Source organism: Triticum aestivum, chromosome 5D (assembly GCF_018294505.1).
Source record: "Triticum aestivum cultivar Chinese Spring chromosome 5D, IWGSC CS RefSeq v2.1, whole genome shotgun sequence".
Taxonomy (NCBI): Eukaryota; Viridiplantae; Streptophyta; class Magnoliopsida; order Poales; family Poaceae; genus Triticum; species Triticum aestivum.
The window spans coordinates 71,708,165-71,728,171 of NC_057808.1; the positions used below are offsets into that span (position 1 = coordinate 71,708,165).

At 47.2% G+C, this 20,007-nt stretch overlaps 1 protein-coding gene and 2 non-coding genes across 4 annotated transcripts; 2 read left to right on the forward strand and 1 right to left on the reverse strand.

Annotated features, from left to right (window-relative positions):
• Positions 1-1,680: 1,680 nt before the first annotated feature.
• Positions 1,681-1,799, forward strand: LOC123126761 (5S ribosomal RNA). The gene has a single exon (XR_006461986.1). It is a non-coding gene; the product is annotated as a 5S ribosomal RNA (ribosomal RNA).
• A 3,359-nt stretch (positions 1,800-5,158) lies between these two features.
• On the forward strand, positions 5,159-5,276 carry LOC123126758 (5S ribosomal RNA). Its single transcript, XR_006461983.1, has one exon. It is a non-coding gene; the product is annotated as a 5S ribosomal RNA (ribosomal RNA).
• A 716-nt stretch (positions 5,277-5,992) lies between these two features.
• Positions 5,993-14,817, reverse strand: LOC123119517 (TNF receptor-associated factor homolog 1a). 2 transcript variants are annotated; one of them, XM_044539350.1, is made up of 13 exons: positions 14,598-14,817; positions 13,525-13,740; positions 11,049-11,160; positions 10,740-10,828; positions 10,580-10,648; positions 10,365-10,494; positions 10,053-10,211; positions 9,569-9,932; positions 9,139-9,251; positions 8,645-8,792; positions 7,985-8,424; positions 7,792-7,915; positions 5,993-7,679 (listed from the first exon to the last, which is right to left on the reverse strand). In XM_044539350.1, the coding sequence occupies exons 2-13, from the start codon at positions 13,703-13,705 to the stop codon at positions 6,240-6,242; spliced, it is 3,369 nt and encodes a 1,122-aa protein (XP_044395285.1). In that variant the 5' UTR covers positions 13,706-13,740; positions 14,598-14,817; the 3' UTR covers positions 5,993-6,239. The 2 variants fall into 2 exon arrangements, with proteins under 2 accessions (XP_044395285.1, XP_044395284.1); XM_044539349.1 differs by having other exon boundaries at positions 13,522-13,740.
• Positions 14,818-20,007: the final 5,190 nt, after the last annotated feature.

Below are 20,007 nucleotides of genomic sequence, written 5' to 3' on the forward strand. Positions count from 1 at the left end.
GTGAATACATAAACAAAAACAGAGTGTCCCTAGTATGCCTCTACTTGACTAGCTCGTTTATCAAACATGGTTATGTTTCCTAACCATAGACATGTGTTTTCATTTGATGAACGGGGTCACATCATTAGGAGAATGATGTGATGGACAAGACCCATTCGTTAGCTTAGCATTATGATCATTACAGTTTCATTGCTACTGCTTTCTTCATGACTTATACATGTTCCTCAGACTATGAGATTATGCAACTCCCGAATACCGGAGGAACACTTTGTGTGCTATCAAACGTCACAACGTAAATGGGTGATTATAAAGATGCTCTACAGGTGTCTCCGAAGGTATTTGTTGGGTTGGAATAGATCGAGATTAGGATTTGTCACTCCGTGTTTTGGAGAGGTATCTCTGGGCCCTCTCGGTAATGCTCATCACTATAAGCCTTGCAAGCAATGTGACTAATGAGTTAGTTGCGGGATGAAGTATTACGGAACGAGTAAAGAGGCTTGCCGGTAACGAGATTGAACTAGGTATGATGATACCGACGATCGAATCTCGGGCAAGTAACATACTGATGACAAAGGGAACAACTTATGTTGTTATGCGGTTTGACCTATAAAGATATTCGTAGAATATGTAGGAGCATCCAGGTTCCGCTATTGGTTATTGACCGGAGATGTGTCTCGGTCATGTCTACATAGTTCTCGAACCCGTAGGGTCCGCACGCTTAACGTTCGATGACGATTTGTATTATGAGTTGTGTGATTTGATGACCGAAGGTTGTTCGGAGTCCCGGATGAGATCACGAACATGATGAGGAGTCTCTAAATGGTCGAGAGGTAAAGATTCATATATTGGAAGGTTGCATTCGGACATCGGAATGGTTCCGAGTGATTCGGGCATTTTTCTAGAGTACCGGGAGGTTACCGGAACCCTCCGGGGAAAGATATGGGCCTTATGGGCCATAGGAGGGAGGCTAACCAGCCCACAAGGGTCTAGTGCGCCCCCCACAAGGGAGGAGGACGAATTGGACTTGGGAAGGGGCGTCACCCCCCTTTCCTTCTCCTACTCCCTCTCCTTCCCCTTTTCCCCCTCTCCCTGGCGCGCCCCTTGTTGGCCAGACTCCTCCTTCCCTCCTTTATATACGGGGGCAGGGGGCACCCCAAAGGCACAACAGAAAATCTCTTAGCCGTGTGCGGTGCCCCCCTCCACAGTTTTACACCTCGGTCATATCGTCGTAGTGCATAGGGGAACCACTGCGTCGGTAACTTCATCGTCACCGTCGCCACGCCATCGTGCTGACGAAACTCTCCCTCGGCCTCAACTGGATCAAGAGTACGAGGGACGTCATCGAGCTGAACGTGTGCTGAACACGGAGGTGTCGTACGTTCGGTGCTAGGATTGGTCGGATCGTGAAGACGTACGACTACATCAACTGCGTTGATAAACGCTTCCGCTTTCGGTCTACGAGGGTACGTGGACACACTCTCCCTGCTTGTTGCTATGCTTCTCCTAGATATATCTTGCGTGATCGTAGGCAAAAAATTTGAAATACTACATTCCCCAACATAATAACAGCCCATAATGCAATAAATATCCATATAAAAGCAAGATGCAAAATGGACATATCGTCATTGCAGTGGACCTGGGAGTGGCCAGCGTAAGGAACTAAGGCGGGGGTAACATGTCGGATGCGATCATACAAGCACTAAAGCATCGGATCCCATCGGAACTTCGAAGCTAAGCGTGCTTGGGCGAGAGTAGTAATAGGATGGGTGACCTCTTGGGAAGTCCTCGTGTGGCATTTCCGTTTTAATTATTTTTTGCGCCTCGTGACAAACATAACACACGTGCACGATATATATTAACACCGTTATCTTATTTTTGACGTTTGTTATATGTTTTATCTCGCTGCTCATTGCTCACGCATCTAGGGCGACGTTGTGGCGCGAAGAGCGCATTGTGAAAGGGTTTTTTGCACCTCGTGACAAACATAACACACGTGCACGATATGTATTAACCCCGTTATCTTATTTTTGATGTTTGTGATATGTTTTATCACGCTGCTCATTGCTCACACATCTAGGGCGGCTTTGTGGCCCGAAGAGCGCGTTCTAAAAGGGTGGAAAAATACGTGTTGTTGCAGTATAGAGGGAGGGGTGGAAACCGTGGTAAACTCGTCTCCGTAGTTGAGCGCGAGAGTAGGTAGTATAGGACATTATCCATTATTAGACAACGGTTGTAAAGGTAGTAAGAATGTACCATCGTCTTCGAAGTGGACCTGGGAGTGACAAGCATAAGAGCATCTCCAGTCGCACCCCCAACAGGCCCCCCCAAGGCATTTTTTTAGCGTCGGTGGCCGAAAATCGGCCCAGTCGCACCCTCAGGATCTCATTTAGCGCCGGTTTGGGCCGAAATAATAGCCGGCGAACCCGAGCTGAACCCAAGCGCTCGGGGGTCGCCTAGGGGCGCCGGCAGAAGTGTAAAGGGGTGTGGGGCCGCTCTGTAGGCGAGAGGAGGCCCTTTTCCCGCTGTTTCCTCCCGCTTTCCCCCCTCGGCTTCCCTCTCATTCTCCATTCCTCCCGCCAATCTCCTCCTCCTCCCCTCCCAGCCGGCCTCCATGCCACCGAAGAAGTATGCGGCCCCCCGCGCCGCGAGGGATGCCGCCGCCGCCACCCAGCCGAAGCAGAGGGCGCCGCCATCCAAGCCCCCGGGCATGTCTAACGCCGATTGGAGGGCAGAAGTTCAGCACCGGGAGGCTGTCACTACCGACCGGCGGAACAGGGCGAATGCCAAGAAGGCCCGGGACAGGGCGGCGCTCGTGGCTGCGGTGGTGGCGGAGCAGGCGGAGCGCTCGGCCGAACAAACCGAGGCGGCTCGCGCGGGGATGATGAATCCGCCCGGCGGCCACAGCCCGTACGCGTCCTGGAGCCAGCAAAGCATCGGGTCTTCGGCCGGCTTCTCGTCATCGCCACAACCCTGGGGCTGCACGCCGTCGCCGGGCTACACCGACGGCGACGCGCACGGCGGGTTCAACCCCAACATCACCTTCCCCCATGGTCACCCGGCCCAGTGCACGGCCTCGCCCGCCTTCACGGCGTGCAATACCCTCCGTACACCTACTCGCCGCCGGCCTACGCAGCCTCCCCGATGCCACCTCTCCGCCGTGGCGCGCTGCTCTTCTCACAAGCCTCCTCGTCGCATCTCGGCGACACCGACGTGACGGAGGCCGACATGGATGACATCATCACGACCGGCTCAGCCGCCGCCGCCTCCCCCGGGTTCACGGCCCAAGACGACACAATGGACCTCAACGGCGACATGGACGGTGAGCTCGACTACGGCGAGGAGGAGCCAGAGGAGGAGGATGAGGAGCCGGCGCATGGACCGGCGAGCCGCGCATCAAGTGGGCGTCCAAGGAGGACGAGTGCCTCGCCGAAGCGTGGAAAGTCGTCTGCCTCGACCCGATCACCGGCACGAACCAAAGCGTCGACACGTATTGGGAGCGCATCAAGGCCGAGTTCGGCTAGCGCAAGCTTGTCTACCCCTACTTCAAAGGCGTCTACATGCAGCGTGGGTTGAAGGCAATGGCGAACCATTGGGGGCTCATCCAAACGGCGTGCAACAAATGGCATGGGATCGTCGAGGAGATCGCTGCTCGCCCGGAGAGCGGCGCCAGCATCGAGGATCAGGTATGGCATGCCGGTCTCTCCGTTTTCTATTCGCCGTGTGCGCGCCAGCCGACTGTTGTTTCTCGGCGCAGCTGCTGCGGATATTCGCCATGTTTCGCCAGGACAGCAGCGACCAAGATTTCAAGTACCTCCACGTCTTCAAGCGGATCGAGAAGTGCGAGAAGTGGGCGGATGTCCGGCGCACCCTCGCCAAGGCCAAGAAGACGTACAAGCCAGACACGCTGACACCGGGCGCGGCCGACGGGCGCCCGGACGGCAACAAAGGGGCCAAGAAGGGGAAACACGCCGAGTCGGCAACCGCACGTGTGCAAGAGTCCATCGAGCATTGCCTCGCTGACGCCCAGGCCCGGGCCGCCCTGCAGGAAGAGAAAATCGAGGCGCGGTGGTCGGCGTTGATGACGAACAGCATCATCAAGCTCGACCTGCTCCGGACCAACGTCGCCTCGAAGAAGAGGAACACCGACCTGGCATTCCTGATGGGGGCGGACATGTCGATGATGGACGAGCAGGTCAAGGCATGGTACCTGGCGGAGCGCGGCCTCATCCTGAACCAGATGTCGTCGACGGCGCCGCCAACTCCCACGCCGACACCAACGCCGCCGCCAAGCCCGAGCGATGATGCCTCCACGACGCCCAGCACAGAAGCCGCACCGACGCCGCCCAGCCCGCGCACGCCGACTCCTCCGACGCCGGAGGCCGACACCGCCATTTGATGCATTGCCTACGCGTCCTTTCTTTTTGCACGCCGAACTTTTCATTTGATCGCCGAACTGTGGCAAGGTGATCGCCGAACTGTGGCGCTGATCACCGGACTTGTGGCGTTTTTTGGGAGCGGGAATAGACCAAGTTTAAATTTGCGACGCCTTGGGGCGGCACCTGCGGGCGTGGTTGGGACCTAGATCGTCCCCAGGGCCTAAAAATCACCAGGGGAGCGCCCAAAGAGCGCCGGCTTCGAGGCTGGGGGGGGGCAACGAGTGGAGATGCTCTAAGGGACGAAGGCTGGGGTAACATGACGGATGCAATCATACGAGCACTAAAGCACTGGATCCCATCAAAGCTCCGAAGTTAAGCGGCTTGGGCGAAAGTAGTCCTAGGATGGGTGACATTTCCTTTTTAATTATTTTTTGTGCCTCGTGACAAACATAATGCACGTGCGCGATATATATTAACCCCGTTATCTTATTTTTGACGTTAGCGATACGTTTTAGCTCGCTGCTCATTGCTCATGCATCTAGGGCGATGTTGTGGCGCGAAGAGCGCGTTTTGAAAGGGGTGGAAAAATACGTGTTGCTGCGGTATAGAGGGAGGGGTGAAAACCGTGGTAAACTCGTCTCCGTAGTTAAGCGGCAGACTAAGTAGTATAGGACATTATTCGTTATTAGGCAACGGTTGTAATGGTAATAAGAATGTACAATCGTCTTTGCAGTGGACCTGGGAGTGGCAAGCATAAGGGACGAAGGCGGGGGTAACATACTGGATGCGATCATACCAGCACTAAAGCACTGGATCCCGTCAGAACCCTGAAGTTAAGCGTGCTTGTGCGAGAGTAGTACTAGGATGGGTGACTTATTGGGAGTCCTCGTGTTGCATTCTCTTTTTAATTATTTTTTACGTCTCGTGACAAACATAACGCACTTGCACGATATATATTAACTCCGTTATCTTATTTTTAACGTTTGCGATATGTTTTAGCTCGCTGCTCATTGCTCACACGTCTAAGGGCGGTGTTGTGACACGAAAAGCGCGTTCTGGAAGGGGTGGAAAAACATGTGTTGCTGCAGTATAGAGGGAGGTGTGGAAACTGTGAGAAACTCGTCTCCGTAGTTGAGCGGGAGAGTTAAGTAGTATAGAACATTAAGGCAACGGTTGTAATGATAGTAAAAATATACAATCATCTTTGCAGTGGACCTGGGAGTGGTAAGCATAAGAGAAGAAGACGAGGTAACATGTCGAATGCGATCATACCAGCACTAAAGCACCAGATCCCATCATAACTCCAAAGTTAAGTGTGCTTAGACGAGAGTAGTAGTAGCTATCCATATGCCAAAATCATGAGTTGATTGCAAGATCTTATGAAGCTCCCTCTAGGGTACCCCATCTTGTTTGGGCACTAAAAGGCTTAATTGTTGCTTTTGTTGGTCTTAAAATTGTTAGCTATTAGCATCTTGTTTGGGCACTAAAAGGCTTTATTGTTGTTTTTGTTGGTCTCAAAATACTCTATGGAAGCTGTCCAGACAAACAACAATGCTAAGCAAACACTAGCGTAAGAAACAAAAGAAAAACATTCTAAAGCTCAATAGCAAAAACAATGCAAGGCTCCAATATATGTAACTATGTATGCATGTAATTGATTTGATATTCTTTACCAGGCACAGGGCAAAACTGACTGAAATATATCAAGCAAAGAAACATAGCTATTAAGGAAATGAGAAGCATTTCTTTAAAAGACCACTACCTCTATGGAAGGATTACAATTACACTCGGCTCAGAAGCAAACAGCATGGACTACAACAACGCATTATTACGGTTGCAATCATTATTCATCTCTGAAAGGGCTTAATGCCCATTCCCAGGGTGATAGGATGGGTAGCGGCTTGCTGCGTTCGCTGAGGTCGTCTGGTAATCCCTCGACTGATAGGGGTAGGCATTGATGTCTGCCCCGAAGTTCGGCATGGAGTTGTCGGCGCGGCTGTATGGCCACTGGCCCATCACCATATCATCAAATTGACTGTTTGAGTATGAGGGGAGATCAAACTGTGAATAACTCCTGTCCCTAAGCCCTTGAGGGCCACCGTTCAGATCACTGTAGTACGGTGCAAGCTCCTCATCATAGTATTGCTCCGACTGATCAAACAGGTACTGATCATTAAACATGCCATAATCAGGTGTGCTGGCGTTATTGGGAACGTTATTCGGCATAGAGAACTGCCGAACAAACCCCGGCTGTAGAACCTTTCTTCTGTCGCCGAGCTCCTCGTCCAGCAAGTCGTTGATGATGTCTAGGTGCGGAAACTCGTCGCCGACCAGGCCTTGCGGTTGGTATGGAGTGAATCTGGTCGAAATTTCAGACAACAGCTGCTTGCTTCTTGGTCTTCCATTCAAATTGAGCTTATCAGACTCATTGCCCACACTTGAATTCAGTAGACCATGATCATTGCTGCTGCTCCTGCTGCAGCTTGCCTGCTGTGAGCTCTCTTCTCTCCACTGGTACTGATTGAGTGACTCAGGCTTCACCGTTCCAAACGTAAATCCAGGTTCCAATGATGACTTTTCTGTCCTAGCAGAGTTATCTGGTGACAGAATGGAAGCCGATGATGCAAACATTGATTGTGAGTGTGAAACTCCTTGCGCTGAGGAACTAGTCTGATGAGTGAGACTGCTTGCTCCAACAGAAGTTTTCTCCATCATGGCATTACGGTATGACCGGGGAATGTAGCTAGGAGCACTGGCAGAGGGCTCATTGCCCAACCGTCCAACTGCACTCCTCGAACGAGAAAGAACTGGTGCAGTCTGAACTGTTGAAACAGCAGGTGCCACTTGTTTTGCTGCAGGGACTTGCGGGGCACTCAAGGGCCTTGAAGCTGTAATGACCTTGGTTGCACTAGAGCTATTTACTAGAGAAGTTGGCTTCTGAGATTCAGATTTGGTGGGCACAGGTACCTGCAGAGGTCGACTTGCAACTGGAACTGACCTCTCATTATGAGTTGGAGGAACAGACGGAGGTCCTTTATTTGGAACTAGCTGAACAGTTGGGGCGGAAGCCACACCCGTTCTGGTAGTGGTAGTACTAGCTGCAGCAGCTGAAACTTCGGTTGCACGGGAACTCAGATTGTTGGTACTTTCTAGTGAAGATTTTGGCTGCTGGGAGAAGATAGGTTGCTTCTTAACAGGGCTCACAGAAGGAATGGAAGACTCCGTCATTCTTAACTTGGAGGGGCTCGTAACATCAACATGCCGCTGTGCATTTTGCTTCTTCTGTGACACAACTTTGTCATCCTGAAATGAGTTGATTTGGATTCTTATTCAGCCAAGCAGAACACTTGAGAAAATTGAGAAAAAAAAATAGCAAGAATGAACTAAATGAAAAGGCTGCTGGGCAGGTACATACCCCAGCTTCAAGTCTTATGTCCTTTGAGTTGCTAGATCCATAACTGCCATTGTGTGCTGGATTTGATCCACCATGTGCATGCCCTGTTCGCAAATCAGTATCCTTATTCCTCCGGTTGTTCCCCCTGAATCACAAAATAGAGCACGGTAAATACCAAATGATAAAAATGAGAAGTAATAAAATAGAATTATACCTATTGGATGAGGATTTGACATTTGTCCACGCACCACCTGCATTTGACCCATTCAAGATAACTGAAGGAACCGAGTCAGATGAACAAGTAGACGAGCTATCATCAACAAATGAAGCCCTCTTTCCTGATTGCTCATTTTGCACATCACCAACTTCAGGAACAATGCCTCGAGTTTCTGAAGCATCTGTTTCCCAATTAACAGGACTGGATTCACGGTCTTCAAGATCAACATTAAGCACCTCAGAATTATCATCTCTGTTATCAGAGATATCAGATGCTTCGTCGGGATTGTCAGGATTTGAGGTCACTTCTTCAGCTTGACTTGACAAATCATCAGGGTTTCTATCATCTGATGGACTGCCCTCTAGAGCTACTTCCTTCATGTCAACCCTTTCATTTTTTCCTTTATTATTTTTCCGGTTGTTTTTCTTTTGTTTGGCCTGAGCGAGAGAAATTAAACATTATCAAAGATTTCCTCAACTAATAAAAAAGGACAGGCACATCAGAATAGATTAGATGCCAACGCTGCAATCTCCTACTGCACCATCAAAATAGATTCCGGCAAGAACATGGCAAAAACTAGAAACCATTTGGCAAGGTGGATAAAATCTATAATGACAAAATAAGATGACATGGTTGCACTAGCTGAAGAAACCAAACCTGCTTTTTCCTGATACGTTTTTCCTTCTCAGCAGCACTACGCTTTGCCTTAAGTTCGATTTCTGCAAGCCCAGCAGCTTCTTCTTCACGGATGAGCTCTTCTTGGCGCTTCAAAGCAACGGCCTCTTGGTATGCCACTTCAATTCGACTGATTCAAGACTTATAAGTAACATGTGCATGCAGACCATAATTGACTCAAGACTTGTAAGATGTATGAATTTCATCATGGGACACCTTGTTTCCCAAGAAAAATAATATGGAAACAGGTTTATCTAATATCTAATAAGTAATAATGTCTGGTGTATGCTTGCCACAACTGGTAAAACTAGAACCAGGATAATCACCCACTAAAGTACCAAAGTAACAGAAAAAAAAAGTCAAGTCTAGCATCAAATGCTGGCAATTGATATTTCAAGTTGCTGACTCTTGTTCCACAATTGTGGAGCAAAATACGAATCCTAGAGGGCCATGTTAAACTGCAGAAAACTTCTCACCTGAATATATGAGCCAAGGCAAAAAATTCTAGTGTCTTCCAGCCAAGCTCTATAAGTCGTCTGTCATCGCGCTCAATAGAGTCTTTGTTGAAGTCATCACCCGAGCTGCTTTCCTATAATCACAGAATTGGCTAGGACTTCTTACATACAGTATAACAAGAACTCATCGAGACACAAGTCTTAATAAGAACCTTCTTTTGCTAGTTTAGCTCATCCTGGCACAAGTTAATGACTCTTGGATCCTACCTCAAAACAGTATTGTTTAGGAAAGCTTAGTTTGTTGAACACAACCTCAAAATTAGGCATCTAATGGTTATAAAATGGATGGTATGAAAAAGGTGCTCCAAATTAAGACGTTGAAGATGAAATGAAAATATCTGTAGTCAATACCCAATGACCTGTAAAGCTGGTAAAATAGAAGAATTCATACCTTTGTGCGGTTCTGTGAAGCTTTTTCATCCTTGGTAGGCAATTGTTGGTGTGGCAGTGTGTCTAATGTAGCTCTTTCAAGCAAAATTAACACATCATCTGCCAAGACAAACATATCCTGCTCAACAAGCACCATAGAAGTGCTTCGAGCATCTGTCTCTGTTAATTTGGACAACCCCACTTGGTTCTTGCTCTTATATTCCAGAGCCTTCAGTCCGGTATACAGCGAGTCCATTACTAAGGTTGATGTAACTTCCTTTTCTATGAAAAAATGTTTCACTAGAACTTTCAATATGGTGTCAGTCTTTTCCCTTGTCATGTTCCGCCGCATACTTGGATCCATGCCTAGCCAGAATGCATTGAAACTGCAACCCACCAATTAAACATTTTAATAATGGAATGGCACAACACAAACAAATCTTGTATTAATATTTATCTAACACAGCTTGGTTACACAGTAGCCAAAAAATATATCTTTATCTAACCTGGACCATCTCAGTCTATCCTCAATTAACCTGCAAAGCTTGCTTCTTCTTTCATCAATAAATCGCCGGCAAATTTGTTCCACATTTGATAAATACACCCTAACTAGTTCCCTTCGGTACTGGCCATCAAGGCAACGAAATGGGCGGTCTGCCTTCTCCCTCAAATATCACAATGCAGAAGCAGACATGGTTATGCAAAGTAAACATATACTCTCAATTCCAAAAATAACTGATGCCACACCAAAGTCCAGCCCTAGGCGGTGTAACCCACAGTGGGAAAATGGATGCCAAATAACTACAGAAAACAGATACCTAATAACTTGAACTTGAGCTTTGATGGTAAGAACATCCTCAATGACAAAGCCATCATGTAATTTTGATAGCTCCATAAATTTTTTCCAACCCCAGTCATGCTCTTTCTTCCAAAATCGGTGCAGCGTATCTGAAATGCCACTTTCTTTAAACTTCATGTGCAAAGGTCAACCAAAACTACTAGCCAAGCAAAAATAGTGGTATACCAAACTCACCAGAATACTTAGATTTCTTAGGATCTCTATTAATTACAGCTATTGTAAACTGCGCAAAGTGGCTCCATCCTAAAATAAAAGCAAACAATAATAATATTCAAGATAAGGTAGTGCCATCAAGAAGTGTGTTTGTTGGTAATACATGGAACATTTCGTTTACCTGGGAGTAGTTTATCATGGTTCGCAACACAAAGAAAGAGTGACAAGTGATTGCAAACATCACATCCTTGTGGATAAATCAAAATGTACCTGAAAGTCAACCAGTAGATATCAACGCGTGATGTGCAGAACAAAAACTTGAAAACACATATCTAACTCAAACATGATACTTATTGACATTTGAAAGTTAGCAGGCTACATATCAGATCACAAAGCAGATAAAAATAGAGAAAAGATTGGCAAAATATATATGGATACAATGTCCAAGTTATATGCGTAGCTCCCTCTTGGTACCCTATGAATATCATACCATTTATAACCGCCAACATCAAAGGAGTTACTCCGTAGCTCCCTCTTGTTGATTTGCGAAAAATTATCAATCCTCCATGTAAACTTTCCATAAAGTTCAGGAGGCCTTGGCCCTATTAGAAGAAAATAAAAGCAACAGGTTAAATAATTGTCGATGCTAAATACTTAAGAAATTATACAAGGATTGGAACTAAATCAACCTATCAGAACATCCAAGTTCAACTTCTATCATAGTATAGCCAGACTAGTCAGTGAACCACCTAGGTTACTAGTCAAACTGGGAGTTCTACAAAATTATCGTAACAATCATTTTGTTGATTTTCAACTCAATAAACAAGGAAAGATGAAACAAGGCAATATAAAACAAACTTATCAGTTCCGTGCCATTCCAGCCGTAACAGTTAGACCATTCCGTTTCGCGACCAGAATGGAATGTAGACGTTGCCATCCCATACCACTCCAAATTCACAGCATTGTGCCCAACCAGTTCTGGTGCTGCTAGTGTTTTGCCCTGTGATTCTAGGGCGTTGCTATCTCACGCGCGCTCGTTGAGACGCTCGGTTTCCGACAAAGTAAACTTTCCTGTTTAAGCAAATGAGCGTGAGGTGGAAATGGAAAGACAGGTTGGGCCCCACCCGTTAAATTCAGCGGGGGAGAGATTATGGAAAGGCAAGCTGGGGCCCACTGGTGGAATTCACGGAAGGGGGTAGAGGATACGCACACATGCATGCATGCCCGCGTCCGATATGGACAGCTTTTGTCCCTAGCCGCGTGTAGAGATTGCGCGCTGCAACACGCGGCCGTGAAAGTGTGTTTTCAGTGATTCTATTATAAAGGCACCAGCCCCATCACATCTCACTCTCCTTGTTGAGGTGGTAATAACACGAAGCATCGAGTGTGAAGTTTTGCTATTCTTGCAGGCATGGGCCATTGGGCCGGCCACTAGCTAGACGTTGTACACAATGCTAGGCCAGGCCACCACTAGGCACTAACCCCTATCGTACCCTTTTTTACTCTTTCTTTGATAATATGATTATATGAGCCTTATTTTTGTGTATATAAGATTAGATGCTTGTAAACTGCAGGACTATAAATCCTAGAAAAGAACACTGTAATGCTCCAATGCCGAATCATTCTGTTCCGAAAATCAAAACAGAATGGTTACCAGAAACGAATTAAAAGGATTAGTAAGTATGATAAATAAAACCCTTGGGTGGCATTTGACACTAAAAAAACACTATGGCATGTGATGGAGCATATTGAAACAAGATAATACATACCCAGGCCTGATTCTAGTTCTCTTTTTTGGTTCAAACAGTTATGAGCGGTCAGGTTTTAGAGGTAATGTAGAACTTAGCAATAGCTACTGGGAAACATGTATTTGATCCCAATTGCATTCACACATGATAGAAACCCTAAGAGATTGTGATATACATCATTAAAAAAGTAAATATTCTTGAACATGCCGAAACTATTTTGCTAGTACGACAAACCGTATATATTCAGTATTCCATTATTACTTTTGCCATTTCCAAAAATAAATTGATAAATATATGACTTAGTTTCAACCTCAAGGTTCGGCGAAGTACTATTGGGCTTCCTTCCAATAAATAACTCTAGAACCTCAAGAATTTGAAGCTAAGGAATGCTTCAGCTAATGTATCGTGGTACACATCTCAACAATCCCACTGTAATTTGAATGAAATTTCAACTGGCATTCTGATGTGAGTTATTTTATGAATGATATTGCATGTCTCATGGGCAAATAATGCATCACTAAAGTCTGTAGATTTCAGTCACCTTATAGCACAAAAACTGACACTATAACTAATACTCCCTCTGTCCGGAAATACTTGTCGGCGAAATGGATACAAATGGATGTATCTAGAACTAAAATACATCTAGATACATCCATTCCTTGGACAAGTACTTCCGAACGGAGGGAGTATAAGATATCTACAAGGTGATCAGCACTAGAATCATGTAACACTTGGCATAAACTGTGGACTCCTCAAGCTTGCATGTCATAAACTTGCCATAGCATAATTAGTTAACTACATGCAACGACTCATAAGCCTATGTTTTAAAATTAACATGAAACTATTTGTTACTGCTTCAAACTCATGAATCCTGATCCACAGAAGCACAAAACATAACTGGTTCAATCAGAACAGAAGAACGTACATGCCCAACTTTGCACAGGATAGTTGTCCTAAACCAACCAAAGATAAATAAAACTCTATCATCCATTATAGTGCATGGAGCCATGGGCAGTGATTCAGGAGTTCTACATGTATTATGTAGCACCACAACATAATCAAATGTTCTACTTTTATAGAGACAACGCTTTCATGAGGACTAAATAGGTCACGGGCAAGATGGTAAAACTGGAAAATGATATATTAAAATAACTATGTCTGAATGAAGCAGTAACAGGTAATATGAACAAATGCAAGGTAAAGTGAACAACACACCACAATCATCATCTTCAGTGTCCGAATAAGCTGGTGAAGTGGATGGTGTTCCATTCTCAACTTGCTCGCTTGACCTCCACTCAGCTAAAGATTCCCCAGAATGGCTTTGTTGATCACTTGGCAAGTCCTCGGTTGACGAGGATCTACCATCCCCTGTATAATCTTCGACCAAAGTGCCAGCCATTAACCTATCCAGTATGGGGCTCGCCTTTTTCCTTCCTACAACAATGAATTAAGACCATATAGTCATCAAACCTCAGCATCAATATCAAAAGGAAGATAAATAGGACAAACCTAAAACTCTAGCACCCGAAGACACCAAAAGCGGAAACAGCTAGGGTTTCACTAGTCCGTAAGCAAAACCTATATCTATCGGCGTCACATCTCGTAACAAGCAGTTGCAAATAAGTCATGTATACAAAGCTGGCATTGCACAGGACGCAATGTGATCGGAGATGAGGGTAACGCCAGAGCACAAGCCAATCCAACAAGAACTAGTTCCTGTCGCGAGGCATAAAATACTCCACCCATAGATTCCAGAGGACACCATGGTCAGTCTACGAACCATCAACGAACTGAATCTTGAGGCCGCAGAGACAAACTTAAGCAGCATTAAATCATCTACCCCGAGGCTAATTATATTATCGCTATCGCCCTACACGCCTGCCCCTGCAACAGCTAATAAGGAAAACAAAAAGTCACTGCGCACGCCCACAAGGAGCTGGCGCACGAGACCATCAGCTAAGCTAAACCCAGGCGCCCGTCGCCACCCAACCTAACCTAACCTAAGCAATCCAAGGACGCGCCCCCGCGCGGAACCCAACGCAATCTCCCCGGGGCACGAACTGGGAGAGAGACCACGAACGCACGCACGCACGCGCGCAGATTAGATCGGGGCCCGCGAGCGCGGCAATGCTCACCTCGCCTAGGAACCTAGAAAACAAAATCTATCTCCTCCGATTTCGACCCTTCCCCCCGCGTAGTCCGGATCTGACCTCCCCTCCGTCCCTCGCCTCAGACCGGTGCCGTTCGGCGTGCGTGCGTCGGAGGAGGCATGCCCGGGGATCGAGAGTTACCTGCACGTCGCTGTCGTCGACGTCGGGGGCGGCGGCGATGGCAGCTGCTTCGTCGAGGAGGAGATAGGGAGGGGCGGGGTGGGGTGGGGGGAGAGACGGAGGGGAAGGGAGCAGCGGGGTGTGCGTGCGCCCTAGTCGAGTCGAGTAACGAAATCGGATCGGGTTTAGCGAGGGAGGGAGGCTGCCTAAGCTAGGCTTAGGCTCAGGCTCCGGCTCAGGATTACCAATAAATGATTTGTTGGGTATTTCCGGATGGGGGTGGGTATATATAGCGTGGCCGCGCGTCAACATTAATTTTACTTTTTTATGAGCCAGCCAGTCGTATTTGGAAGCATTATATTGCTTACCGCATAATATTGCGTCTCACTCGGGAGCGTTTCGGTTAGGGCACATAGCTCCACGAGATGTCAATGGCGTTTTACCGATCGATAGTTGGTGCTCGGAGGGATCCACCTCTTGGTGCTGTATCGTCCGTCCGTCCCTGCCGTGCTCTAACTTCTACCGTCACCTTTCTCTACCCTATATTTATTGTCTTTTTTTCTCCGTGGTCGATGTATTTTGTATCGTTTGTTATTGTTGTCATTGCTTTTCCTATGACTTTAATGTTGTGTTTGCTTCGAAACAAAGTAAAAAAAATATATGCTCAAAAAATGGAATGAAAAGTTATGGTTTCATTCCATTAGAATGGGTCGTGGCTATGGTGGCCGTGGCTATGGCGCGACCATGGCGTCGACGGCGCTCGCGTGAGGTGAGTGGCCGAGACAGAGAGGGGGGAGAGCGGGGTGGACCTGGGAGGCGAGACAGGTGAGTGGAGGTAGGTGAGGAGGAGGTCGAGGCGTCGAGGGGAGGGGTCGACCTTATCCTCTCCGGGGAGTCGCCGTCGAGGCGGTCCGGCGGGGCTCGCCCCTGTTGCGACCCCGGTCGGGGGAACAGGGGGAGGAGGCGACCCGGGGAGGGGCTGGGCCGGACCAGCTGGAATGGGCCGAGGCTCGGGCCAGGCACTGTGCACTTGGCCCAATGCACAGTGGCCTGTGCTCTTTCTCTTTCTTTTTTTAACTTTTGCTTTCTTTTTTTTTAACAACTTTCTGTTATAGCTATTTTAGGCCATTTAGGTACTTTGCAAAAAAGTTGGTTCACCACCAATATTACCAGAAGAATATTTTCCACACGATGAACATTTTTGTTTTCATGTTTGAGAAATTTTGAATTTCACTTAGCATTTGAATTTGCATAAAAAGGGGAAGTTGAAAGAAACATAAGATACTAATGATCAGACACATGTTTAGCAAAAAGGTTAACTTAACCCCAGGGGTTACTGTAGCATCATTACACCGGGGTGTTACAATCCACCTCATGGTTCACTCATCCATTTGGCATCACTCAATTCTTTAACCTATATCGTCTTCTTTCTCTGTATTCGCCGTACCTTCACATCGTTTACAATTGTTGTCCTTACTTCTCATATGACCTTAGAGGCATCCACCTCATGGTTCTCTCTTACATACATCGCATGTCCTTCCCTAACCTCTATCATCTTTTATCTATGTATTCAACGTACCTTCGTGCCGCCACCACAATCGTCCTCGTTCTCTCATTGGCCTTGCCTCGACCGACTCAACATCCACTACCATCACCTCGTAGAATCGTCCATTATCGCTGTTGGGCTACAACCATCTTTATATGAACATACATCCAGGGGGACACATCGAAGCAATCAACCGCAAGCCATTGCACAACCTATTGTTGGAAATATGCCCTAGAGGCAATAATAAAATGGTTATTATTATATTTCCTTGTTCATGATAATTGTCTATTGTTCATGCTTTAATTGTGTTATCCGGAAATCGTAATACATATGTGAATACATAGACCGTAACATGTCCCTAGTGAGCCTCTAGTTGACTAGCTCGTTGATCAATAGACGGTTACGGTTTCCTGACCATGGACATTGGATGTCATTGATAACGGGATCACATCATTAGGAGAATGATGTGATGGACAAGACCTAATCCTAAGCATAGCACTAGATCGTGTAGTTCGTTTGCTAAAGCTTTTCTAATGTCAAGTATCATTTCCTTAGACCATGAGATCGTGCAACTCCCGGATACCGTAGGAATGCTTTGGGTGTACCAAACGTCACAACGTAACTGGGTGGCTATAAAGGTGCACTACAGGTATCTCCAAACGTGTCTGTTGGGTTGGCTCGGATCGAGACTGGGATTTGTCACTCCGTATCACGGAGAGGTATCTCTGGGCCCACTCGGTATTGCATCATCATAATGAGCTCAATGTGACTAAGTAGTTAGTCACGGGATCATGCATTACGGAACGAGTAAAGTGACTTGCCGGTAACGAGATTGAACGAGGTATTGGGATACCGACGATCGAATCTCGGGCAAGTAACGTACCGATTGACAAAGGGAATTGTATACGGGATTGATTGAATCCTCGACATCGTGGTTCATCCGATGAGATCATCGTGGAACATGTGGGAGCCAACATGGGTATCCAGATCCCGCTGTTGGTTATTGGATAGAGAGGTGTCTCGGTCATGTCTGCATGATTCCCGAACCCGTAGGGTCTACACACTTAAGGTTCGATGACGCTAGGGTTATAAGGAAGGTTTGTATGTGATTACCGAATGTTGTTCGGAGTCCCGGATGAGATCCCGGACGTCACGAGGAGTTCCGGAATGGTCCGGAGGTAAAGATTTATATATGGGAAGTCACCATACGGTCACCGGAAATATTCGGGGGTATACCGGTATTGTACCAGGACCACCGTAGGGGTTCCAGGGGTCCACCTGCCCCGGAGGGCCTTATGGGCTGTAGGTGGAAGGGAACCGGCCCTTAGTGGGCTGGGCGCCAACCCCCCTAGGGCCCATGCGCCTAGGGTTTGGGGGAAACCCTAAAGGGGGGCGCCCCCTTGCTTTGGGGGCAAGCCACCTCCCCCTGGCCGCCGCCCCTCCCACCAGATGGGATCTGAGGGGGCCGGCCCCCCTCTCTCTTGCCCCTATATATAGTGGAGGGGTGGGAGGGCAGCCATACCTTTCCCAAGGCGCAGCCCCTCCCCTCCCCAACACCTCTCCTCCTCCGCGTGTGCTTGGCGAAGCCCTGCCGGAGAACTGTCACTCCACCACCACCACGCCGTCGTGCTGCTGTTGGAGCCTTCTTCCTCAACCTCTCCCTCCTCCTTGCTGGATCAAGGCGTGGGAGACGTCACCGCTCCGTACGTGTGTTGAACGCGGAGGTGCCGTCCGTTCGGCGCTTGGATCATCGGTGATTTGGATCACGACGAGTACGACTCCATCAACTCCGTTCTCTTGAACGCTTCCGCTCGCGATCTACAAGGGTATGTAGATGCACTCCTCCCCTCTCGTTGCTAGTAAACTCCATAGATTGATCTTGGTGATGCGTATAAAATTTTAATTTCTGCTACGGTCCCCAACAGTGGCATCATGAGCTAGGTTTATGCGTAGTTTCTATGCACGAGTAGAACACAAGTTGTTGTGGGCGTCGATTTTGTCAATTTACTTGCCGTTACTAGTCTTATCTTGATTCGGCGGCATCATGGGATGAAGCGGCCCGGACCGACCTTACACGTACGCTTACGTGAGACAGGTTCCACCGACTGACATGCACTAGTTGCATAAGGTGGCTAGCGGGTGTCTGTCTCTCCCACTTTAGTCGGATCGGATTCGATGAAAAGGGTCCTTATGAAGGGTAAATAGAAATTGACATATCACGTTATGGTTTTGGCGTAGGTAAGAATCATTCTTGCTAGAAACCTATAGCAGCCACGTAAAAGTTTGCAACAACAATTAGAGGACGTCTAACTTGTTTTTGCAGCAAGTGTCATGTGATGTGATATGGCCAGAAGGATGTGATGAATGATATATGTGATGTATGAGATTGATCATGTTTTTGTAATAGGAATCATAACTTGCATGTCGATGAGTATGACAACCGGCAGGAGCCATAGGAGTTGTCTTAATTTATTTATGACCTGCGTGTCAACTGGAACGTCATGTAATTACTTTACTTTATTGCTAACCGTTAGCCATAGCAGTAGAAGTAATAGTTGGCGAGACAACTTCATGAAGACACGATGATGGAGATCATGGTGTCATGCCGGTGACGATGATGAACATGGCGCCCCGAAGATGGAGATCAAAAGGAGCAAAATGATATTGGCCATATCATGTCACTATTTGATTGCATGTGATGTTTATCATGTTTTACATCTTATTTGCTTAGAACGACGGTAGCATAAATAAGATGATCCCTCGCTAAAATTTCAAGAAAGTGTTCCCCCTAACTGTGCACCGTTGCGAAGGTTCGTTGTTCCGAAGCACCACGTGATGATCGGGTGTGATAGGTTCTAATGTTCGCATACAACGGGTGTAAGCCAGATTTACACACGCAATACACTTAGGTTGACTTGACGAGCCTAGCATGTACAGATATGGCCTCGGAACATAAGAGACCGAAAGGTCGAACATGAGTCGTATAGCAGATACGATCAACATGAAGATGTTCACCGGTGATGACTAGTCCGTCTCACGTGATGATCGGACACGGCCTAGTTGACTCGGATCATGTATCACTTAGATGACTAGAGGGATGTCTGTCTGAGTGGGAGTTCGTTGATAATTTGATTAGATGAACTTCACTATCATGAACTTAGTCTAAAAACCTTTACAATATGTCTTGTAGATCAAATGGCCCACGCTAATGTTGCCCTCAACTTCAACGCGTTCCTAGAGAAAACCAAGCTGAAAGACGATGGTAGCAACTACACGGACTGGGTCCGTAACCTGAGGATTATCCTCATAGCTGCCAAGAAAGCATATGTCCTTGAAGCACCGATAGGTGATGCACCTGTTTTCCCAGCAACTCAAGACGTTTTGAACGCCTGGCAGTCACGTAATGATGATTATTCCCTGGTTCAGTGCGGCATGCTTTACAGCTTAGAACCGGGGCTCCAAAAGCGTTTTGAGCAGCACGGAGCATACGAGATGTTCCAAGAGCTGAAAATGGTTTTCCAAGCTCATGCCCGGGTCGAGAGATATGAAGTCTCTGACAAGTTCTACAGTTGTAAGATGGAGGAGAATAGTTCTGTCAACGAACACATACTCAAAATGTCTGGGTTGCACAACCGCTTGTCTCAGCTGGGAGTTAATCTCCCGGATGACGCGGTCGTTGACAGAATCCTTCAGTCGCTCCCACCTAGCTACAAGAGCTTTGTGATGAACTTCAATATGCAGGGGATGGAAAAGACCATACCTGAGGTATATTCAATGCTGAAATCAGCGGAGGTGGAGAACAAAAAGGAACATCGAGTGTTGATGGTGAATAAAACCACTACGTTCAAGAAAGGCAAGGGTAAGAAGAACTTCAAGAAAGACGGC

Bases quoted from the DNA above. Each gene is read 5' to 3' on its own strand.
- LOC123119517 (XM_044539349.1), bottom strand. From the start codon at position 13,705: ATGGCTGGCACTTTGGTCGAAGATTATACAGGGGATGGTAGATCCTCG. The intron at 10,212-10,364 runs GTATCTGTTTTC...GTGATATTTGAG, and splicing joins GCTCAAGTTCAAGTTATTAG to GGAGAAGGCAGACCGCCCAT. The intron at 7,916-7,984 runs GTATAATTCTAT...TTTGTGATTCAG, and splicing joins GTCAAATCCTCATCCAATAG to GGGGAACAACCGGAGGAATA.